Here is a 25,721-nt window from a genome sequence, read left to right as displayed (position 1 = left end):
TCCCATAGGGGCATAAAGATCCTTATCAATTTGGCCGGCGTGTATCGTCGTAAAGTTTTCCTTTCTCGCAGCTTCGCGTTTTCCGCGCACTTAACGAGCCCATTCGGTTTTATCTTCAAGATTAATTTCTTGCATTATGATGTATGTCGAGGAGCTTGTGTCTCGTGCTCCGCGTATATCTCACTAACTCATTAGCTGCACGAAAGCGAGTGTAATAACGAGTAACATATATACGGGAAAATTCGTCGAAAAGTCTGGAAAAAGTTTCTTTCTTTCGGGACCTCGATCGAATCGGTCCACGAGGATTCGCAGCCGGTTAAAGAAAGGGATGGACGGATTTTCTGGTTGCTTTGGCATGAGTTAGTGCGAGGAGAAAGACGGATAAGGACGTAGTGAGTTTACGACGTCTGATTTAAAGCCATGAGCGTGATTCAGAGCGGTCCGCGCGCACCACGCGTAAACACACTATTCGCTCTCTCCCTCTCTCTCTCTCTGCCCCCTCCCGCCACGCTCCTCCCGCGGGCACAGGGTGCGCGCACCGGTCCCGAACAGGACCGCGACCGGTTTTGGCAGCAGCCCTGAAACATATGTTTCCAATAAGCTTTTATTGGCAGATAAATCAGGCGCGATTTTATTGTGGGATTATGATGTTTGCACGCACCGCGAGCGTTTTATGCGCCACTCGTAATTCGTGCGCTACGAGCTCGTTTCTTCTGCCAGAACGAAAAAGCCGAAAGCAAGACGGAACGGGCACCCCTTGCCCCCTCCCCTCCCCCTACATTTCAGGCCGGTTCACCAGTCGAAATTTATTCTCGTATTCTCGCGTTGCAACTTTGGCCCCCTCCTACGATCTCTCTCATCCGTCCCAGCTCCCTCTCTCCCGTCTCGCTCTCTCGCGTCGCGTCCCGTCGTCGGATGCTTCATTTTCGACCGATGCGATACGCGATGCTCGTGCGTAGTAGGTTTCTCCGTCTCTCTCTATCTCGTTTCCGGGTTTTGTTTGCGATTCGCTGCCGCTGCTCGTCGTCTCCTTCGAGAGAGGTATAGGACCTTGAGACTTTGGCGATTCGCGGTCACGATCGGACGAGAATGAGGCGGGGCCAGACGAATTCCCGCTGATATTCGTCATGACGAGATCGGATGTGCCGATCGTTGACACCAGCAGCTACAATGACGCTCGCCGAGATGCGGCTGCGCTCGAAATTCCTGGAAAGCCGGCTTAATCTAATCAGCTATAGGCTGGATCGACCGAGAGACCGGCCGATCCCGATGATGATCGTATATAGGATCCCAGTATCGATCCGAAGAAATCGACTCGTCTCGCAATAACATCGACTTATTATTATTACTTGGGCGAATCGTCCGATATGTCGCAATGATGCAAAACCTTCCATTTCCTCCGGTACTTCTCGATCGATAAGATTATCATCGATAGAGCAAAGTTATGTCACGTTTCCTGGAAAAAATTGGCCAATGATTGTCTCGACATGCGGGGTTTGTACCGAGGAAAAAAAGTCTCACGCTCTCGATTCTCCATGTTTTTTCGTGGATGAACTCTGGTGGCCCCTTGGAAAACGGGGTCCCATAAAATGGCGGTGCCTACGATCCGAGTTGACATTCGGTGACACGCTGGGACTTTTTACGATCGCCTAATGAAATGTACTCGCGCGTCTGCCGCTCGATCCTTCTTTTTTCCTCCCTTTCGCTTTATTCCTCCTCTTTCTCCAATTTTTTTTTCTTCCTTTCGGCTGCCAGAGACGAGCAACTCGTTAAAGTCCGCGGAGATGGCCGAGCGATAGAAATTTAACGATCGATTAACAGCGCCGCACCGTCCTTATCTGCTTCGTTGCCAAGGAAAAAATCCACTTTGTAAGCCTCGATCTGCAGGACCTTATCAATCCGAGCCTCTCTCTTTCTCTCTCTCGCTGCTTTCGCATTTATGAAAATTAGCTCTCCAATATTCAGGCTCATTAATTTTTTATTTACCTCTACAAATCGGGGCGAAATTGATTTTTCAGAAGGAATGAAACGAGAAGGTATTGCTAGGGAGGGGGGGGGGGGGAGAAAGAGAGAGAGAGAGAGAGACTACGGCGGTTTGTCGGGGAAACGCGGATAAAGTGCGACTAATGGGCCGGAAGTCGCGATACACAGAATGCGCAGCTCGTTGGGGCGCGGGACAAGAGGGAGAGGGAGGGGGACGTGGATTTCGCCAGAAGACGAGCGTGACGAGCGAGACCGGATGCAGAGGAGACCGTGCAAAAGTTTCCGCGGTGCAAACATCAGCCTTTCAACTTCACCGAAATCCTTATAGCGATCGTGCCTCGATTTCTTCGCTAAATTCGTTTGCCTCGCCCACCCCCCACCCTCTTCAACTACTTTTTTACATACGTCCTTTCTTCTCCTCGTCAAATTTTTTCTTCTCCTTCCTTCCTCGAATTTCTTTTCCCTCGTGCACTTTTTCTTACTCTATGCATCACCACTATACCAATACCTCTCTCCCCCCCCCCCCCACTCCTTCTTTTTCTCCTTGGGCATTATTGCAGATTTCAATAAATTTTCCAGAAATTGTCCTCGTTGCGCGAGCGTGGGCTTGCACACGGGCGAAAGAAAATCGTGGCGAATGCCAGAGTCTTGCGCGTGAGAGAAATGCGTAGTTGATCCGGAAAGTCTTAACGAAAATGTGTGTTTTGGAATGGGAGCAGTGGCGTGTGGCGCGATATTAAAACGTCTATGGATATCCCGATGACTATCGGTGCCAAAATCTAATGCGCCAAAACTAGTTGCGTCTTTTGAGGAAACTCGTGGATTGTCGGAATTTCGTTGGAAGGCTAAAATTGACGCTCTGTATAAGAAAGTAGAATTTTATTGTTATTTTCATAGGATTTATTGGAGCTTGCTACATGGTTGATTCGCGCAAGATGGATTTTTTGGTTAACTCTGTACTTTGGATTACGATTGAAATAGCGAGAGAGGGACGCGCGTGTATTTTCGTGCATGTTCCACGTAGAAGTGGACGAGGGAGAGGTTTTTAGCTGCGTTTTGCAAGGCGTTTGGTGGCTGTCCTTGGCGAGAGGCAGCGATCCTTGGTGGAGGCCCAACCGGCGCGGTGTCCGCCCACCAGACGGTCGGCGAGCTCTCCGGACTCTTTCCCCGCTCTTCTCCTCTCCTGCCCGCTCCATCTAGTCGACCCCGGTGTGTGTGTGCCCGGGACCAACCGCTTCTGAACCTCCACTCGTCCTATTCGCACGCACGAAATCCCAGACCCCGTTATTATAGGTGCCTCGACGCCAGCCTTCTTCAGATTCAATCCGATTCGTCTCATCGAGAATTCGTCAAATATCCTATCGAGAGCCCTGAAATGTTTGCCAAGAAAATATCAAAATAAAATTATGTCGAATTAACGTCGGAAATTCGTGTATATTTATATCGATGCAGTTGGAGCTTTTAAAAAAGCTGCTTACGTTAGCAAACCTTATTTATGTATATAGGACCTTCGTCGCCTCTTATATATACACACAAATAAATAAGCTTATTATACACTCGTCTCAATTGCCCACACACTCGTGGAGATTAATTAAATCCCTCGCTTATATCGTAACTATAAGAGTCTCTAAGCCCCTCCCAACTACCAACTAATAGTCGAATGATCGTTCGTACAAACTCTACGGGAATATCACAGCCATTTTGCAAAAGGCTCGAAAACTTTGATCGTATTAGTGTAGTGGAATACGGCTAACAGTTTTGGAAAGCAATTAAAATTCGGATGGTGGGCAAAGTTTTAATTTTATTCCTCGGCAATAATAATAGTGATTTTTGCGAAGGAGGAAATCTGATTCTGTCGGAATTGGTGATTACGGTGGGAAAGTTTTCGGCGATTGGAGAGAATCGTGTACCATTTGGCCTCGATCCAGCTTTGACACGTGCTGTGTAGAAAAGTCTACCTGTATAGTTCGAGGGGCTATGGGATACTGGTCTCTGCTCTCTGCCCGTGTTCCTAATTTATTAATTTATTCCCCTTATTTCATTTTTAACCCGGACGATGATGGAATTGCTTTTTGAGGTTAGGACCGCTATGAAAAACGGAACTCGAATCGACGTCGCGTCGAAGAGACTTCCCGAATCCATAAATTTTCATATAGAACTAATTACGAAATCTCATTTACTTCGTAACAATCTCTTACGGCCTCGTGGGATAATAAAAAGTGCGAAAAGTCGTTAATTCGCTCGGAGTTGGGAAATGCCAAGGCAAAAGGAAAAGGAAAACGCGAAGGGAAGGTAGATAAAAAAAAAGGAGCGTAGGATTTGGAATTGGAATTTTTCACGAGTTCCTTTTTCTTTTTCCACGTCTTTGCTCCTTGCCGGTCTATAAAAATCTCGTCAGGTTTTGAAAGAGAGATTTTACGCCGTTGTTGTTGCTGTTCTTTTTAATCACGTAAAATAGAGGAATGCGAGATGAGGATAGGCATATAAAGTCGAAAACATACGATGGAGAAAATACGTTTATTTGACATTTCCAGTTAAGAGAATGCGCACGCGAGAAAAATGCGCATTGTGAGATATAGCAGAGTTTCCGTCGCATCTCATTAGGTCCATTTATTTTAGCGGCTTTCGAAGAATTGTGACAATGGAAACTTCCGATTCCCTGAATAGTTGCCAGCGCGAAACGGCAAATCGACTATAAATAATGCCGACTGCATTTAACTCCCGTAAATTCGATCCTCGTTTTACGGTCAAGGTCTTGCTCCTCGACTTAATCCACACTTGTCACATAACTTTCCAGGGTTGGAAAATTTTCGACCAGCCATTTTACGATCGTCCAATCCTATATAGTTTTTTAAACGACCGGACGTGCGCGCGCGCGGGAGGATATTTTTTCCAGAACTACTTTGGTATCCGGCCGTTGTTTATCAGACCTTATCATTTCTGGTTGCACCGGACAGTCTGACGATACACTTGGCGCGACCTTCGAACAGCAGCTTGCATTAATAAGAGACGAAAAATCGAACTCTCCCCCCCCCCCCCCCCTCCCCGTCCCAGACGGCCGGCATCTCTGACGTCCGTGTTGCGATTAGATAAGAGGCACTGCACTGCCTTGATCGTATCTCTGGGTTGCATCAACTAATTGAATATCTTGCCACTTGTGTCAACAAGACGGGCCCCATCATCTCTCTAAACAGCCAATCACTTAATGCGTACAAATATTTTAGCTGTCCTCAAATATTATACACTCCACCTTTTACCATGCACGATAAATCAATAAATCTTTCCAAAAATCTTTTTAGCCTCATCGCAGTCGACTCGAGTCGTAGGAATCCTTTAACAGTCTCGTCTCGAATAATACTGCGATCGCAGAGAGAGAGAGAGAGAGAGAGAGAGAGAGAGGGAAGAAAGGATCGCAGGTGAGAAATTGGATACAGCAGGCGAAACAGCTGAAAGAGAAAAGGAGAAAAGCTTGAGCTACATCGATATCGAGGAAGAAGGATACGCTATATAATGTCTCAGCGTTAATAATAATACTTGAAAATAAAGTCTAATCGCACGACAGGCTGATCGTGTTTCGTCGCTTTATATCTTGGAGAAAATAATACGCGCGCGATAAGCTATCGCTTGGCCACCTTATGCAGAAAATGCAGAGCTGCTTGGCCCAATCTAACCCAACCTAACTTGTAGAACGCAACAGAATCCAGCAGATCCAGCAGCAGCAGCATCAGCAACAGCTCCGGAGAGACTCCGCATACACACATGTATATGCCACGTGTGTATATATATATATATATGTGTGTGTGTGTGTGTGTATGTGTACATTGTAGGAAGCCCGTAGCTCGATCCTCGGTGTAGAAGCTCGAGCGTCATGCTGGTACAGGTGTCCTCCTCGCTTATTGGCATAAAGAAAAAAAAAGAAGAAATTATTCCCACTTGCTAAAACACGTCCGACAATTTCAGGATTGTCTTGCGAAACTCGTGCGATTTTATATTTTCCTTCTCCTTGTCGTAAATTTAACAAGTTTTCAACTGGCATTCTCCTTCGTATCGCGATTAGCGAATGAATCGGAGAATTACGTGACTACCAGTTTTAGGCTGTCTTTCGAATTTTAATCAGCAATTCCTTTAATTCGAGCTCGATCCTCCGGTGAATTAAACTCGACTCTCGCGAATCCTCCACTTTTTCTTCCAATTCTTCTTCGGTTTTCTCTCTTCGTGACTTTTTAATCTCTTACCAACTACCTTCGCCCCTTCTTCATCCTTCTCAAACTTTTTCTCCACTCTTATTTTCACCCTTCGCACTTTGCTTCTCTCCTCGTCCTCCTTCTCTACTTTTTCTCCCAGCTCGACTTTGGTTTCTCTCTTCGCGCCTTTTTAATCTCTTCCAGGCTACCTTCGTCTCTCCTTCATCCTACTCAAGGTTTTTCTGCATTTTTTTCCACTTTACTTTCCGTTTCTGCCCCTAGATTTCTCTCCTCTTACTCTTTCTCTTCGTCGTCGTCGTCGTCGTCTTCTTCTTCTTCTTCTTCTTCTTCGTGGTCGTCGTCGGCGTTGCGGTCGTCGTCGTCGTCGTCGTCGTCTTCGTAGTACGTGGTAGCAGTCGAGGGAGATTTATCAAAGTGAGCACATCGCACCTTGCAGTATATTTTTAAGATCGCGTATACGGGGCCGCGGTTGAAAATTTGTCGTTGCGCCAAAAATCGTAAGTGAACGTCCTGAGCGTCCCTAAAAATACGCGCGTGTCCTTTTCTGACTTCTCTTCGCGGCCTCTCTATTTCTTCGCTAACGAAGCTTCGAATCGTTTTTGGAGATTCACGCATTAGAGGTTCTTGTCCCACTTGAACACTCTCGCACACACATACATGTATGCACTATAACACGTTACATTATAAATCTGACGATCTCGAGTATAGGCGAGTTCGGCCGGGGACGCGAGGAGATTGATGATAAATCGGTGAAAGACCTCGTTTCTGTCTCACCTGGTAAATAATTTGACTCTCTTTCGAAATGCAGCGTGCGATATTTTGCGCATTTATCATCGTCCGGCGAGGGATTAATTTTAGAAGATCGTCAAGAGGAAAAATTGGTTGCGAGCTGGGCGCGAGCGAGGTGTACGCTTCGTTAAGAGCGTAAAAGCCATTTTGGCCCGGGCCCGAATGGAAAAAGAATTTCTCGCTGCATAATTTTTCATCCACGGGACGGAACACGCGCCTTCGTAATTATCAGCGTCCGGATAAACACGCGACGAGCTTGGAAAAATATCGCGATTGCTATTTTTGCCGTGACGAGGAATCGGTCATCGTACATCATCCTGTCCACCCGGCTTAATCCCCTTATCGAGCCGGATTCGCCATATTTCTCAATTCTCTCCTCTATATATATATATAAAATACTTTGAATGGCCGATAAGCCGCGCGCGCGCACGCTTATAAGCCTCCTTTAATTAATTCTCCTAAAACAAGTCGGTCAATAAACACACTGCAGAAAAACGATAAAACATTTTTTCCCACACAGTGCGATCAGTCATCGAATTTTTATCTATCCCCCCCCCCCCCCTTTCCTATATATGTATACACTTCTGGACACTCGTTTATATAAGGAATTAATGTCCCTCGAAGCGAGACTGCAAAATCATTCAACTCGAAATAATACCAGTCGCGTAATGATGATTTTACAAGCGTCTTTGCGTTTCAGGAAGCTATATATATGCAGGAGGAGGGGGGATGGCATAAAAAATCTATATACACTCTGCCAAAGGTTATAAGAGTTTAACGCCCACATTAAGCCAACTTTAATCAGGATAATAATATATATCCTTCAGGACGAAGAAATCTGTGAACGAGCAGCACGCGATTACTCACACACGTATATATATATATATATATATATATGCATTTCTCATTGGAAGATTCCTTTTACGGAACGAGCCAATCGGTCAGCTCGGTTCCACCCGAAGAATTTTAACATTTTATTGCTCCGTGAATTTTTATCTCCACTTTGCGCATTCGTGAAAAAATTGTTAATGGCTGAGCGGTATTGTGCGCGTTCATCCAATTTCGCTCGGCTCGATCATCATTGATCGGAACGGTGAGCGAGCGTGCGCGAGATCGAGCGCTGGCGCGCGCGCGCGCGCACAGCCGTCACGACTCATTAATTTCTAATCGATTTCAGTCGTAATCGTGCCACGGTAAAGGTGTTTTCTCACGTGGCGCGTATCAAGACGCGCCGGTAAGCGCGCGCAAAGCTAAGCGGCACGAGCCATCGCTGAACTCACCTGAACGCGCTGGATATTCTCGAACATGCGTGACGAAACCACGGAATTACACGGCCTTTTGCAAACACGCGCGCGCGCGTTTTCTCACTTTCTTCTCCTTTTCCCCCGAGCCACGACGCTCTACGTTCCATCCTTCATCCCTCCATTATTATTATGCTTATGGTCGATCCCTCGTTCAATCGAGCCGGATTTGGTCCACTGACCCTTGCGCCAATAATCACCGTCGCGCTGTCGCGTTCCGCCAAATTGCGAAACTTTCGTCGCGTCATCAATAACTATACACTCTTTAACCTTATACCTCGTTCGCGTCGATTTTCGATCTCGAAATCCCATTGGATCGTTGCGAAAAAATTCTTGCAATTTTCTGGCTAGATCAAGGTTGAAAATAAACGGTGCTATTAAATTAATAAAACTGACCGGATAGAGATTTATAGTATTTCGTTCGGTCGGAATGGCCCAATCGTAAGGAGAACGGGATTGATGCGGTTGGTTCACGGTTGAGAGAGTTATCGATTTTCAGGTAGATCGAGATCGCGAAACACAAACACACACACGCGCGCGCGCGCAGCGGAAACTTTGGATATCGATACCGACGATCGGTCAGATTTTACCGGATGAGCAAAATCAGGAGCGAAGCTGTTTGTTTGTTCGTCCGCTTTGCCCTTTGCCGCGACTTCTTTTATCTTCCTCTCCCGTTTTTTAGCAGCGTCTCCGTGGCGTCGCTCGTCAAAACGAGCGACGCGTCTAAAATCAGCCTGAATTTTCGTCGTGTTCGCCGGAAGAGACCCTTCTCTCTCTCTCGCTCCCCTTTGACCACGCTCGAAACGCTCCTTTTGCACATTTTTTCCACCAAACGCAGAGAGCTGTGTGTTTGGACTATATATATATACATATATATACCAACGCGAGTGGTAAGAAAAAAAATTGGAAGAAAAAGGAAGGTGCAGCCGCGATTGATAATTGATGGGAGGCTTGCAGATAAGCTAGATAAGGAGACAGCGAGAGACATAATAGAGTAGAGAGCGAGAGAGACGGATCGAGACTCGAGTCCTGATCGAGCGTTGCGTATCTAATCGAAGTGTGGGTGTCGTGTCGCAATGCGTTGCCTCCATAGTTATGTCTTGCTAGCCCCAACTAGTTTCGCGGAGAAAAATTGCGTCTCTTAGTCACAGCTTGCGACACCGGCTCGTGCGGCGTCCTGCATGAGCGCCTTCGAGTCCGGGCTTTGCATGTGTGACCCACTTACGGTCCACTCCACTGCCGTATCACGCCGCGTATTAACCTACCTATAACATAACCTATACGCCAGACTCATTTTCCTATCGCATATCGCGCGCCTACCACGGTATCATCATCATCATCATCACCGTCATTCCCTCCTTCCCATTGATTTCTCCGCTAAACTCGCTGCATTTCCGCTCTGCTCGTCGACTCGGCCTAGCCAACGACCAGTTCCACTCACACACACACACATGGACATTGTGCGCATAAATGGGACTTTCCCCGACGAGTCTAACCTCACCGTCGTCGATCCTCAACCCTTTATTTCCTTGGCGTTATCGATAAGCCGCGGGCTTACCTTCAAATATTCATAAAGTCCATTGTGGGAGGCAAAGTTGAGGAGGAAAGGAAAGAAAAGAAAAAAAAAACTTGTCGTCGCTTCGAGTGCAATGGGGGGAGTGCTTTGATCATGTGCATGCATATATATATATATCTACGTAACGAAACGTCACATACTCCGCTGCCTATCATTACTGTACGCAAGGTAGCAATTTATGCGGAAGGTAGCGTATGGAGTATAAGGGCTCGGGGACTAAACTCTATAGTATGCGCGGTGGTACCACCCCCTCCACCTCTCCCACTCCTCAGTCGAAAAAATAAGAGCAGTGGGAAAATCGTGTTTCTCGCGCACGATAGTTGTTTGACGCCAGTCCAATTCGTAGAGTCGAGATGACGTTCGGGAAGGATGCGAGAAACGGGACGCGCGAGGCGAGTACTGTATTAGCGCGTGCGACGCGTTGCCAAGGAATGTTTAAGAAACAAATAACCGAAAGGGCCCTCGCGGTGCTTTAATTAACGTTGACTGAAATTTATGCCGCGTTGCCTCCTCGCTGAGTGCTTGCTTATCGAAAAGACGATACTCTTGGACTAAATACGTCCCCCCAAAACGAGATAATCAATTGGTCTTTCGTGCTCCGTTGCAGATGCGTTCGCGCGACGTGCCAAAAATGTGCCAGGACCAATGCGCGCGCGCCAGAGATTCTACGAGTATCGATATAAATGGCCAACGATGCGTATAAGTTCGCGAAAAGCTTCTCGCTCTTACCTATTCAAAGTGATGAATTTTTTTTTTTGCTAAGAATCTTCCGGAATTCCGTACAACCACGAGTCTGCAATGGCCGAGATCAGTCGCGGTTATCGCGCATAACGATAACGCGTATAGTGTCTCTTTGGCGTGGCGTGGCGACACACGACGCGTAGGCAATATATGCGCCGTTGCATAAATTATCGGCGATCGGCAGCGAGCGGCCAGTTATACTATAAATTAACGCTATCGGGGTGTTTACATTACTTTCTTGTTGCACGATTAGCAATCGCGCAATAAGAGTACGCTGAACTAATCAGCTTCGTATACCGCGCGGCCGCTCGATACCAGCTGCAAATGCGTACTTATTTATTGGTCGAAGAGAATAAGGATTGCGATAGGCCCTACCACCCCTCCCCCTCCCCTCTCCTCTTTCTCTCTCCTTCTACCACAACCGTGTCTATGAAACCGTAAGGAACAATGAACTTGTCTCTTGTACCAATTCAGAAAATTCCTCCTAGTATGAAAGCGCTGATTGAGAGATCTTGGTTATACGGAATACAGTATATATATATATATATATATATATATAGGTAGGTATACTGTAGGGAACATTGGATCTAAGAGTTTAATCGAAGATTCAAGGATTTTCGTGTCCTTGGAATAACTGAAACCTCGCGTTTCTTTCTTCGTCCTCTTCTTCTTCTTTTTCCTCTTGAAAAGGTCGAATCGCGCGCGGAAGAAGTCGCGGAGCAAGCTGACTGCCTCATTAGGCGTCAACAATGGCATAACAAATCATCGAGATTACCATCTCATCTGCCTCCCTACAACCAAGCGACCGACTGCTTGAGTAATGCGTTTATAATTATTTTAAATCACATTTTTTCGTCTCCCCCTCCTGTTGATTCCAAGGCTCCGCGATCCGTACGATTTCCCCCTTAACCTCGGGGATCGCTGTCTCTTCACAGCTGCCTCCCCCTTCTGGCGTGGTTGCCAGAAAACTATCAGAATTTCATTCTTCGGTCTTGCAACTTTTCTATATATATATACCATGGAGGTACCTATAATCTTAACGCGATCCTGACCGAACGTAAATCTTGTATAATTTATTATTATTGCAAGATCAATTATAAGGACTAATTGAAATTTGTTTCAAATAATTATCAACGCTCCGCCATTGATTTACAGAGTACGCGTATGGCTCTAAAGTCGACTTAACTAGACTCTTCAGGCTAGCCGGGGTGTGTTACCTTTTTGTTTTGCAAGAGGAAAGTAACAGTATATATATATATATATATGTACTACGTGGTATGCGCCAATATGCGGCGTTAACTGCCGAGAGATTACCACGTAAAGTCACGAAAACAATGTCCACGTTATAGCATATCGTTGCCCAAGCAAACTTCTCCACGTATCCATTGTCAACGAGCTTTGTAGCAGCGACGTAGGCCAGCATCATTTCTGCCTTACGATGTAAAACTACCGGCATAAAGTTTTCCTTCCGCCCAAGCCGTACGATAATGGCTTCGTTTCTAAATATTTCCGGGCAATTTCATCAATTTTCCGCTCACAGTGGAAAGTGGAACACGATCGATGCTCGAATTTCGCAAAACTTACGGATAATATCTATATATATATATGTATATATATACTGTAGTTGGATCTGAAATTTACTATGGATGTTATACCTTATATCTAGATATAATGCGATGCATGGTTTAGATGAAGAAGAATGACAATAATAAAGAAAAGAGAAAAGTTTAGCAATGGCGAGCATGGGGGTATGTGTACATGCTATACCCCATACAGTCTCCTATGGGCGTGAAATTTGTAAAGAAAAAAAGAAGAAGAAGTTGGATAAAAAAAGAAGAGGGAGAAAGAGTGGAGAAGACAGGCAATAGACCGTAATAGTCGAGCGGATCTAATTACGGGAATTGCGAAAATTGATGAGTGCCGTGTGGCTTAACTGTACAAGTCGTATATACCTACTATTGGATTAGCATGAAAGTATGGCAGTCTGTTGTGGCTATCGATTGGGAGTTATCGAACGGATAACACCTGCCTGGAGGGCTCGCGTGATTCCACGCGACTATTAGCGCGAAATTATTGAAGATCCAGACTGACCGAGACACGAGAGTATTGCACTTGTCCCACTCGATCGATTCCCACACCGTCCATCGACCATACTCGCTCTTCAAGGTCCGGTGCGGCGCGTACCGATGAGACACGACGATGAGCGCGAGCCTCGAAGATCGTTCGACTTTGTATAGCTAACGATCGAGGGACCATCAAAATTCTCAGGTCCAATTAGGGATAGCGAGTGTCAGTGTAATATCAGCTCGTTATGTTTATTGCAAAACAATGCATCGTTCGTGTGCCCGCACCCACGTGCATCGATCAAATTGAATCTCCAATCGAAATGTCGCTGATGCAGGCCATCGAGATTTATGGCTGTTATAACCGGCCCATTGTTAAACAACATTGTTAATTAACGATCGTGCGTCACTCGTAAATCACCAGGGTACCGCGTTCTGGCGGAGAATATACGCCATTGCAAAAATTTCTTTAGGGACGATATGGACCGAGCACGGAGAGACCTATTTACATTAGCGATACTTTGCCTTCTGCGTAGATGCGCTGTTGGGGAATGGTAATAAGGAAGCTGGGAGAGGTGTAACCGCGAGAACCATCATAATTTCAGAAGCACTGCTGCTGCGTACTTGCCGTTGGGTTGGGAATCTCTACGTGCGAACGGGACTCGGTGACCGATGCAAAGACCACGTATACATATCTACACTATATAGCTATATATATATATATATATATACAGAGTTGTCTCGCAAAGCAAATAAGCTCGCTGGATTCGGAGAGTCTGAACAATTTTATTCAATCTCGGTGAATTTTTCGTGAGCCAACGAGAGAGAATTTTCGGGGGACCATAAGCGTCCGTGGATGGTCGGGGAACCAATAAATATTCTATAATTTATTGGAAAGGTCGCGTCGCGCTCATTCGGTGGGAATCAAAGCGTTTCGGGTGTTGTCAGTGTGTCGGCAGACAGAAAACCTCAAAGAAAACCGCGCAGCGCAGTGGAGTTCCAGGTAGGCCCCCACGTCCGTCTAGATTCCAATCAACGAGTTTTTGCGATGCAACCGCGAAACCCTCAACTACCCAGCCTTTCGACTGCCAACAGTATCGAGCGATTCTCTCCAGACTAAACACCTTCCGCTTCACTCTCCAATCATACACTCGATTAGACACCGATTAATTAATTTCACGAGCATTCCACCCCCTCCCCCCACCCCCCTCACACACAATCTCATTCCGAAGAAAATGTAGCTCGTCGTCTCGCGGAATAAACACACTAACAATCTCCTCAAGTATACATTACACATATGCTATATTAAAATCCTACGTAGAGATTAATAAACGAATTATCAGCAGCCACAAACAAGGATTTCGTGGATACGATGGTGAAAGCGAGCCAAGTGCCAAGTTTCCAAAGGCTACTAGACGTGCTTTCATAAGCCCTGCTAATGGTTTCATTACGCTCCGCGATAAGGCTGTATCAATCGCGCTGGATGGCTTCGGTATAGTTTCTTCATTTTTCTAATACTCTCTCTCTCTCTCTCTCTCTCTATATATATATATATATATATATGTATGTACTATAGGAAGTCTTGTAGAATCATGGAGAGTCTCGAAGCAACCTTTTATTTCTCTGTAGCGGATTGCACGTAGGAAAGTTTGTACGGTGATTTAGGCAATTTGGAGGTTACGGGACGGTTGGCGTTACGATGGCGCAGTAAAGTTTTCCAAGCGGATTGTTTCAGCGATGGAAAGTGCGTTTTCACCTAGCGCGCAGCTGTCGGCTCGTAGCGCGAGCTAAATTTCGCGCTTGATCCACGAATTAGTCGAGCGTTGGGAGCGCTCTCGCACCTGCGAACTTGGATAATAGTGCAGGTGTCTCGGCGTAATTGTTTGCGCAACCACCACTGGAGAATTGGCTCCTCTATGATCCACCGTCTCTCTCTCGCTCCCGGGGCGCGTTCTCTCGTTCCTAGCGGATTTTATCGGGCCACCAATCGGCCTCTAGTTCCAAATTACATCGGGACGCCAGGCTCGCAGCTGCCGCTGCTGCCTAAAGATTCAACGCGGCCACCGCAGGATGATTTATAACGGCGAGTTACTCATGCTCCGCGGCCTCGACAGCAGCAGCAGCAGCAGCTTTTAGTTAGGCAAAAGCTCGATGAACAGGCACCTTTTAGGGAGTATCGAAAGGTGGGTGCAGAGTGCTTTTCGCGGCCACTTACGTAAAATCACCGAGGCTGCCTATAAATTATTACCGACTGGTTTTACGATCTTCGTTAACTCGCTGGCTCACTACGCCACGCTACGCCATGCCACGCCACGCCACGCCACGCCACGCCACGCCACGGTAGTTTCTCGCGCGAGTGGAGTGCCGAGATAAAAGACACACGGGGAGTTTATCGAACGAGCTGTCTGGCTACATGCGATTGACACGCGCCAAAGAGAGCAAACCGAACGCCCGTGTCTCGCGATAAATCAGGAATAGGGGATACCTTTAATTATGCGCATTTCTAACCTAAAAGCCTATAAATAAATCTTTCCTCCGAAGGTACCTATACTCCACATTCAATTCCCTTTGCTATACGTTATATGTATGTACCTATATATATATATATATATAGACACAAAACAAATGCTGGAGATCCTACTTACGTCGATACTCGCCACTTTCAACCAGTAACGTTAAATTATCCACCTATATGTACGTATATACATACTATATATATAACCACCTAGTACATATACTCGCGTTTGTCGACTCATTACCGAGTGGAATTATCATAATTTAGCTCGATAACGTCTCTCGAATTATACGCACGGCGCGATAAAACAAGCGCAATAATCGCGGATGACTAGGAATCGCGCGCCCGTGTGCGTGTGTGCAAGCGCGCTTGTGATAAAAAAGGGCGTAAAAATCATTCCTAGCCGTCGTGGAAAACTGGAATTTCGCGGGGATCTCCCCGTAATAGTCGCGAATCGCCATCTTGAATTATTCGTATAGGAAGGAGATACGAGAAGAAGAGGCATCTTTGCATTTCTGCGCCGTTTCTTTCCGCGGGAATTTCACGGAAAGCATTGAATACGAAATGAGAGTGTGGCAAAACCGAGGCTCGGCTCTTTTGCATGAACATGACGCGCTCCGGCTTGCATATATAGTAAATATACATCTCGCTTCCGCAAAGTCGATCGCGGCGAGAAGTAGCTGGCATAACGAGCCGCCGCGACACAGAATCGCCAATTAAACCTTTATATACATATATACATGTATATATAGATGTAAAGCCGCGCGTTTCACAGTGCGAGAGAGCTCTTTGCCCGCTGCTACCTATGTAAATTTCAATTTGCCATGCGCTCCTTCGGGAACACACGCAGCTTCCCATGGGAGAGGGCAAAAAAGCGTTATATTGCGCAGATTCGTTAAAGGCCGTTAATTAAGCTGGATAATTATAGAATTGGAAAAGCAGAACTCTGTGCATCAGAGGGGGCAAAAAGAAATCCGATGGAAAAGAAGAAACGACGATTGATGCGTCCGGTGCAGCTTGAAAATTGCAAGTGTCGCCACGACGTGTGTGTATATATATGTACACCGGTAAGCCACACGCATCTATATATATATATATACCAAGGTATATAGAGCCGGTAGCGACTGGACAGCAGCACACGTGTCCGGAACATTCCATTTAGACCTGAAGAACATGCTGCCAGTGTCACGACTGAGAGCCCATTATACCCATCGACTTATCTCGCACAGCCAGCCAACACTCGCGTTTATGAGTCCGATGAAACCTGACGAGAGTTCACCTCTTCTTCCCCACCTCGATTCCAAAAACTATCGTCCACGTCGTTCCAACTCCCATTCCAATATTAGACTTTCACATTATTGTCATTCGGGCAGCACGCGTTCTTATGACTCATTCCCATCTCTTATCAGTCGCTATCAAAACCGGTTTTGAATTTCCCTCTCTCCATTATCTCGAGTCAGCAGCTTTAGGTGGATGTTCTTGCGTTGATATCGACTGCACGGAATCGAGCCAATCCTAAGAAACGACCGATTATTAGCCCTACCTATATATCCGAAAACTAAATAAAAAAAAAAATGTCAAGTTTTTCAAGCTTTAAACTACCTACGAGGATTCAGCACGGTAGACTATTCGAGGCTGCAGTATATATACTTATTATTATAATATGTGTATATTGGTGTTAGATGCGAGGCAGCTCGAGAGTCAAAGAGAGAGAGAGAGAGAGAGAGAGGGAGAGAAGTCAGCACGGATGATCCTGCTCAGTCGAGGCTACTTTGCTAAATCGGGAGAGCAACGATTTTCTTATCTGCTGAATCGCGACCGGCTGGATCGCCTTTCACGAACGCTCACGCTCCGCTGCGAATATTACGCGCCGCTTTGCTATACAAATCTCAGCGCTAATTTCACGTCCGATCGGCCCGATTGCTTGGCCCGATACGCACCAACGAAAACTACCGTTTTCCCCCCTTACAGTTTATTATATATATATATATATAGGTAGCACGGTGCAGACTTTCCACGCTGGACCCGATGGAAATCGGACAAATATCAGCGCGGAGCCTTCCACGAGTTTCCGTTCAAACTTTGCTTTTACTGCCTCGTTGCGTGCGATCCTTCAAAAGAAGACTGCGGTTTTGAAAGCAATCGCGATTCTCTCGTCCTTCGCATTGTATTCCTGTCCCAAAGAACCACTGGTGTTTCCGTTCGGTTCCTCCAAAATTGCTCGATCGTTTTCTGCTTCTTGTTCCTTCGCGAGGGAATTACGTCGATTACAGGCCAGAAATCCACCCACAGACGCGACCCTGGCTGTACAAACGATCTCGCTGGATAACTTTCACACACTCTCCCCTCTCGCCTTCTATTTCCATGTGGCTGGAAAAAATAATTCAATGTATATATATATATATATATATAGGGCTGTTCGTACATCGACAAAACTTTTCATGCCTTGTTTTCTTCTTTTTTAATAACGCCGTGTTTTTCTCCGGGGCGAAACACACGTGCGAATCTATTGGAAGTAGCTTATAGCGTCGGTAAAATATATTCCCGCGGCGTGTGCAATCAGCAGCGCCACGAATACAGCATAAATAAGGCACACGGACGCTAATACGCGTGTACGGATACAATAACGCCGAGAGGAGCCCGTGAGCAGCATATCCCGGCTGTCCTAATGCACACGTACACAGGCGCATAAATATTAGCAAAAAGGTACAAACAGGTGTACATTTGTTGTATTAAATAGTGGCGCTATGCGTGCGTCGAGTCATGAATTTGGGAAAAATTCAACGGCAGAAAAATTTGAGCCTTTTAAAGTGGTCGTTTCTCTGGTCAAGAGGCAAAAACCTTTCGGGCAGCTGCGTGTGTGCTGGCTCGTGTATGTGTGGTCGTAAGGATGGCAGGACACGCGCGCAAACACTGACACGGAAGCACGGAGAGTTGAAGGCAAATGCACACACATGTATATATATAGTGTAGCGAGGAGGAGGTATAAGGTTGGGATAAAAGTTGGGCGGTGTGTCGATGGTGGGACGAATACGCGAAGATAGGTCCATGTGCACTGGCGCACATACACCGAAACACAGGAGCGGAGTCTCGCTGGCAGAGTCTCCCGCGGTGCAGCCAACCTGTTTTCTCCCCGGCGAGTTTATTTTGATTTATTGTGTCGTCGCTAAAGAGATGCATTGTTGTGACGTTCCGAGCCCCCCCCCCCCCCTCCCCACACTGCTATCCTTCGCCGGAGGGTCCTCTTCTCTCCCCTCTCCCTTCCCCTCCCCTCTCATTCTCCACCTTCACGGCTCAGGCAACTTTTGTTCGCTTAGGGTGCCCGGAACTGAGAAATTAACTCGCTCCCCATGAAAACGTCTGCATTTTCCACGACCAAACGTCATTTGTCAGACATATAGGTCCCGAAGAACCGTCGATCCACTTTGGGACTTGGCCTGGCCAGTCCGCAAGCTGCTGAGAAAACCTGTCGAAACCATATCGACGATTTAATTAATCGCGAGAAACGAGGCTTTTTTGTATAGGGGAGGGGGAGGGGCAGCGTGGGTCCAATTAGGGAGGAGATCGCTGTGCGAATCGGGTATGATAGTGTGTGTTCCAGTGTACATGTGTGTGTGAGAGAGAGAGAGAGAGATCGGGTCTTCTAAAATAGGTGATTTGTATGCGGAGCAAGGTAGGTACGTAAGCAGGTAGTCGAAGGTATCGTGATAACGTTCGAGATCGGTTAACCCTGAAGATACATGGGCCCGCACAGGGCAGAAACGGTTTTCCCGTAAGGGCAGTGATGGCATATCCATGCAGTGCAGAGGGCCTCCCTTTCCCCACGCGCTTTTCTCGACATCCCTACCACAGCTACTCGCCGGCCATCTCTGCGTCACTTCCAACCTGGACAGACCACTTTAAAGTTTCGAGGTGCGAATAACGTCGTTCGCCTTTATTACTCGACGACTCCGGCTACCTGATTTCATCATTAAATCCTCGAACGTCCCCGATCGACTTCCTTATACGCATGGAAACCGCTCCCTTCTTATGCCTTCCTCCCTTCTCTTCCCGTTCCTTTTGTCACACTCGTATATCTCCTTCGTTTCTCTTCATAAATAATTGAGATGTTCCCCGCGCTCGTTCTCGTAAAACGCGCATGCCAAAGCAAGCTTGATTTATCAATAAAGGCAAATTAGGATTTTTATTAGAGAGCTTATTCATGGGAGGCAGATAAATTTCCCAATGATTTACGATTATACGTTCCCATTGGCATCGATGCCACCGTTCGCCAAGCCACTCGCTTTACAGCGAAAAACTGAACTCTGCTGATAAGCAGAGATAGGACGGCTTGAAATTGAAAGGGGAACTCGCTTGGTGACGCAAGATTTCATTGCGCTTAAACAGTGTTTCTTCTTCTTTATCTTCTTCTGCTTCTGCTTTTCTTCCACCACCCCCAACCACTCACGCACGCTGTCAATGTGTATATTATGCAAAGAATCGCTAAGGGCTGCGGAGGTTCCTCATTGCCGAGTGTAGCCACCCTCTCGCGTAGGAGGGGTCGTCGCGAAATCAAGCTTTCCCACCTCCCCGGCACGTATCGCCCATTATGACCGAAGATCCTTTTCTCAGATAGGTCCACCGAACGAGAAACCACCCGATATTTCTTCTTCCTCCCAAATTCAAATCTATCGACGCGTCACCTTTACCGAAACGTCTACTCTTCTAATAAGAAACTGTCACGCACTGATAAACCCAATCGAAACTTTAAAGCGCTATACATATATATATAGAACATTCTCCTCTCTACCCTTCGACTTTTTCTTCCCCTATATATAGTATAAATTCTCGTCAAACAAGAAACCCAGGCGTTGGATCTAAATTTGAAATTACAATCACATTTGGTAAATTGTAAATTGGTGCAGCGAAGAATTGGGTCAGGGAATCGTTAAGGTGAGCATTTTGCCCGTTACCCTTTGGCTTGTTTATCGATACTCTCGATAAATCGCGTTACATGCAGAGTTTCAGCATCAAGTGAACTGAAACGCGGAAGCTGACTGTGCAGGGAACACGTAATATTCGACTAATCTGCCCTCTCGGAGGTTCGTTCCACCGCTCAGACGAGCATTGCATAAGCTCGTGACTGTACGTGCTCGGATCAATTTATTCATCCAAGTCTCTGGAGAGTTTCTCTCTCTCTCTCTCTCTCTCTCTCTCTCTCTCTTGGATAATAGTACATAGAGAAACACACAGACTCGAACAATTCCAATTGCGCATCGTATACCGCAAGGATTCTGATCGTTCGAGGAGAATCGATGAGAAATGTATGCTAGTATGCGTGCGTTTGTTTTTTTCCCCCTTCCTTAGTGCAGGAGAGATCCTCGAGAGTTTAATGGATTAATGAGGGATCGGAAGACTCGACGATCGAGCTTGACGAAGAAATTCTCTCCCCTGTTTCTAGTACAACCCCCCCCCCTTTCTTTTTCTCATACTCATCCATGTCTATACAGGCGAGATTTTAACGCAGAGCGTGTATCGTTGGCGATACAGGCACGTTGTGCTTTTAGGTTATCTCGATCGAGGTGAAAAATGGAGTGAACGGTGAAACTTTGAATTTAAATGTTATAAATCGTGCTGCTGGGAGATATTGCCAAGATTTCGAGATCCGGCCACTTAGGCCAGAGCAATATCTAGTGGAGTAAATAGAGTTCATTGAGCGCGAAATTTCCACGCTTCTCTCAAGAGAGCCAGGACGGACTTTGGTTGCGGGCATTGTGCAAGGGATCGAGAATCCCGAGCGAGTTGGAATTACAGTGCTCTCTCTCTCTCTCTCTCTCTCTCTCTCTTACACACACTCCCTTGAGTCTCGAGCTCGACAGTCCAGCTTCACGAAGTTACACGAATACAAGCATCAGAGTGGTGTGTCGTACAGGAACCACCACAAACTTACCTTACCTTTGTAAGGTCTGGCTTGGCAGAGAGTACCCTCAGCCGCATAAACCAGGAAAGTTACTGTTATTTATATGTATACTCGGCACACTAGATAGCCAAACTATCTGGCGCACTTCAGAGATAAAGCAAATCGTTAGCCCTCAAAGTACTAATACCTGCCTTGAAAGCAATTAGATAGTTGGCTTCTACTCGGAGGCTAGACTGAACCCGAGACATAACCTTTCCAACTATCAACATTCGCCACTAAAATCCCACTCGAGTATTAATAACATCCCATTGAAACACTTTGCAAAAGCCCAGCGTATTGTTCCCCTTTCAAATCGTCTAGTGCCAAAGATAAATTCAGAGCCCGAGATAATTGGCCGAAACTGTAAGACCGAATTCTACTCGCCACACCTGCTCCTCCAGAACATATACACACACAAACACATAGAAAACTGGAATACACATTATATTTTGTACACGAGTGTTGTAAAAATGATTAAAGAGTGTAAATGTCCAGGTGTAAAATGCAATATTTAAACGTTCGGATTGGAGGCTACATCGAATATTCGAAGGATCGTTGAGGGTAATATTAATGCAGTTGACTCGTATAATTAACAGGTGGGTGATAGGTTTCGTTAATCGGGGCTAAAGTTACTGCGGTGGAACGACGAATGCAGGTTGAAGGAGACGCTAGGCTGATCGTAAAGTTATTGACAGCAGCCACCACGACAAGGGGATTATATTAAACGATTACTATCAATGCTTGTATATGGTACGTAGTACGTATATATATAGCCGTAACGAGACACACCGGATCCAACCAGTACCGTTGCAAAACTATCACGCGCGCCTATAAACCACAAGCTGATATGCCAGTCTCCAAATTTTCATACTGATCATTCTACTTCCAAATACCACAAACGATTAACCCATATTTTCAATCATCTCTCGAGCTCGTCCTTTCCCATAAAGATTAGCCTCCTTTAATTTTTACAATCTCATCGTTCTCTACCTTCCCCCTCCCCCCTCTCCCAATCCTGATTCTTCCACATCCAAACAAGGAAATGCCAAGCAGATAAGCGGAACAAAAAAACGTACACGCGAAAAAAACTATTGTTATTCGAAAATATGCAATCCTTGATACTCGATACCTGGCTGCTCGTCGCGCGTATACAATACAGGCTTTTTTTGTCAAGTTAAACACGTGTGTCGGTAGACGTGGTACCATCACCACCAGGAGGCACGTGTATATGCAACTAATGCGTGTAATTTATGTCGGAAGAACCTCGTGCGGAACAAGCAGGTGCCACGAAACGGAAACGCGTACTTTGTATACGATCACATTCATTTGCACTATTCATTATTCGAGAGCTGCAATGATATAATGAGTGAATTTTAAGCCGACGCATTAAATTCCAGGACAAATCTTGCGTTAGCCATGAGGCATTTTTAAAATTATAACGTGTACATAGCGAGTAATTCTGCGTCATTCCGTATGTAAAATTCATACAAGTGCATCTATATATATATATATATATATATATATATATATATATAGGTGTATAATCAATGGGGAGAGATTTTGTGTAGGTTTTTGACAGCACTGAAGAAGGTTGCACGAATGCACGGTAGAGGTGATAAGGATCGCGGTACGATCAGGGATGGGACACACGGGACGAAGCAGGTATATATACACGCTACGACGTCAATGTAGAAAACGTCTTAGAATCGAGGGCTTACGTGTCTGCATAACGCGCGCATCCAGTAGTTAGGCTATATTTTTCAAGCGTCGGAGACCTCCTATGGAGTACGATGAACCGGAGGGGTCTCGTTTACCAGGGTTCATCAGTCTCTGGCCAATATAGACGACGAGACAGACCACCGAGGAAAATTTAGCCGAGTCAACCGAGTAACGATGACCTTATGACGTGTGGTATAAAATACTTTTCTCCCGAGACTCCTTCTCTCCGTCGGCCAGACTCACCTTGGCCCACCAAATACGATTTTCTCCTCGGATCCATGGATCCACCAGAGTCCCCTGATTTCACTCGTCTGACTCACCGTTTACTAATGAACAATTTCAATAATTTCTTTGCCGACGCGCTTATTATTATTCTTCGCCGTAGTTTCTTTCTTATATATATGTATACAACTTTTCTTTTCAAGATTTCTGGATCGCTGACACAAATATCCTCTATACGTTAATACCTGTCATGTATACGAGACGAATAATACTCGCTCTAACCTTCTTAGAGATTATCGCGATATTCTTGGACGTATATATACTCTGCTATAATCCAAATAAGATTTACATTCGAAGCATCGTACTGCCTATAATTCTATAAACACCGTTCCGTTAATCCCATTATCATACGTAATAAGATCAGGCACTTTTCGTTATTTATATCTATGGATCTTCTCTTTCCTTTTTTGTAATCGTCTTAATCGATAAAACTCCCACCCTCCTCCCCTCCTCTCCTTTCCCTTTCTCATACTGTCTTTCTCTCCTTCTTCCGAAGTTTACGATAAATTACCCCATTCTCAGCGTGAAAAAGTTTGAAAGTTTGCAAAGCGCCGGCTATAAATCCGCGTGGATCAAACGAATTAATCGTTCAAGGTAATGGCAAGCACTTTCCGACTTCACCTACAATTGTAGCTAGCGAGCGAATAAAAATTTAATCGGGCTTTGGTGAAGAAAAAGAGGGGGGAGGAGAAGTTTAGCAATTGGGGGGAGAATAAAATAAATTTTTCAAGCTCAGAGCCCCGTGTGTCTCGTCGGAAAGTGGTAAACTTGTTTTTGCCATTGGAATATCCGCAGGCAGTGGCCGAATGGCAAAGGCAAACACACTCGACTCAGAAAACCAGAAGGCCCTCGGCAGACCGCAATTAAGCGAACGCAGTGGCCCCATCGCCCAGCAGAAAACTCCAAACACAAATAATTACAATTTTTATTGCACTTTTCACCGGTAAGTTTCCACGAGCGTGCTGCGTTTTGCGCTGTTGCAACTGGCAACTCGCAAGTTTCAAGGTGGAAGAGAAGTACCATGAACCAATAGCGAGCGGGCGCGCGCGCGCGCACGGATGCAACAGAAAACGTACGCGATCCACGTATAGCTGTAGCAGAGGCAAGAAAACCTGCAGGAGGTACACTACAGTATATCTATATATATATATATATATAAGGGGGATATAAAGCAAAAGGTAAAAGGTAAACAAGCGAGGTTTTGCAAAAACGTTAAATCTATCGAACGAAATAATATTGGTAAAACAGAGAAGTGGATGAATTTTGTAAAAATCAGGTAGGGGGGAGGGTGTGGGGCGAGCAAAAAGAGACACGGATGGCGGATAAAAATTGGTGAAATAGCTGAGAGGTGTACGAAAGGAAGAAGAGGAGTACGAGAGGAGTAAATGCTGGAGAAAAACATAAAAAGAGAAGTGTGCTGGGTTGGAGAGCGGTGTAGGGTGAGAGGGGGGGGGGAGGAGGGAATGGAGAAGCAGAGAGAGAGAGAGAGAGAGAGAGGGAGGGAGGGAGAGGGAGAGAGAGGGGTAATTACTCTGGCGACATTGACCCGGCGGCGACCCGACAACCGCTCGTTCGACTCGCTCGACTCGACTCACCCACACGCCTACACTCCTCCTCCACCCCCCCCCCCCCCTCCTCCGCCTGTTCTCTCGCCAACCTTTTCTCCCCTTCACCGCCTCCCACCCAGCACAACCACCTCCGCCACTTCTTCTCCGGTGCTAGGTATGGTTCATCCGAGTTCACTCCTCGATCGCCGAACCCGAACGCTACTCTCCGGCCTCCGCCTGTGCTGCTGCAACTCGCCAATAACCAAATCGAAACTCTGCAATCTCTGCTAAACCATCGGTGTATCCTCGCAGCTTATGATATGCTGGCAAATTTGCCTGTTTCGACAATTATTTCTTCGCTTGGGTCAGAGCGCAGTTAGATTGTCGGTACGCGTGTGTACCTAATATATATATATATATGTGCATGCATCAGTATTATGTGTGTGTGTATATATATATATATATATATATATGTACTGCTCGCTGACAGATTCACTACGCAAAAAGATGGATGTAATTGGAAATCGATGGTAAAATGAAAGAAAAATTGATTAATCGTAATGACATTAAAACAAGAGAGCCATTATGTTACAAGCGGCTGAAATTTTTGTCGAGATACGAGATGCAGAGTGTATACATATACATACACACACCTAATACAGTACGGGGAATAAATAGGAGCGAAGCGAGTTGTGTTGGATGCGAGAGATACTTGTCGAGAGGGACCGACGACCATTTCTCGATAACACGACTCGCACAGTAGCATCTCTTGTAATATGTATATTATTCCCCTATCTATTCTCTTCCATACGTCTCGACTCTCGAGCCCTCGCCATTAGGCTAATTAATTCCGAGAAATGTTGGCTCTTCTGCCGATAGCTCATCAATGTTATCCAACTCTCGTCTCGCATACACTTGTAGGCCAAATATTTAGAGGTTATCCCTGTAAATGGTATATATACAGAGAGCTTCGATGCTTTAAGCTTCCAAACCTGCTGTAGACCCTCCTACGTACGATCTCTCTCTCTCTCTCTCTCCTGCTCACCCAATTTTCATCCTCAT

General features: G+C 45.9%; 1 protein-coding gene across 1 annotated transcript; it reads right to left on the bottom strand.

Annotated features, from left to right (window-relative positions):
* Positions 1 to 2,891: 2,891 nt before the first annotated feature.
* Positions 2,892 to 25,721, bottom strand: LOC136780298 (uncharacterized). The gene is made up of 5 exons (XM_066738582.1): positions 25,705 to 25,721; positions 24,770 to 24,904; positions 23,376 to 23,379; positions 23,074 to 23,141; positions 2,892 to 3,353 (listed from the first exon to the last, which is right to left on the bottom strand). Exons 1-5 carry the CDS (start codon positions 25,719 to 25,721, stop codon positions 3,029 to 3,031), a joined length of 549 nt encoding a protein of 182 aa, XP_066594679.1. The 3' UTR covers positions 2,892 to 3,028.

Source organism: Prorops nasuta, unplaced genomic scaffold (genome assembly GCF_024137725.1).
Source record: "Prorops nasuta isolate Cenicafe-Biocafe unplaced genomic scaffold, Cenicafe_Pnas_1.2 PNAS00018, whole genome shotgun sequence".
NCBI lineage: Eukaryota > Metazoa > Arthropoda > Insecta > Hymenoptera > Bethylidae > Prorops > Prorops nasuta.
The sequence above is the reverse complement of the archived record's forward strand: the minus strand, read 5'-3'. Positions and strand labels throughout refer to the sequence as shown.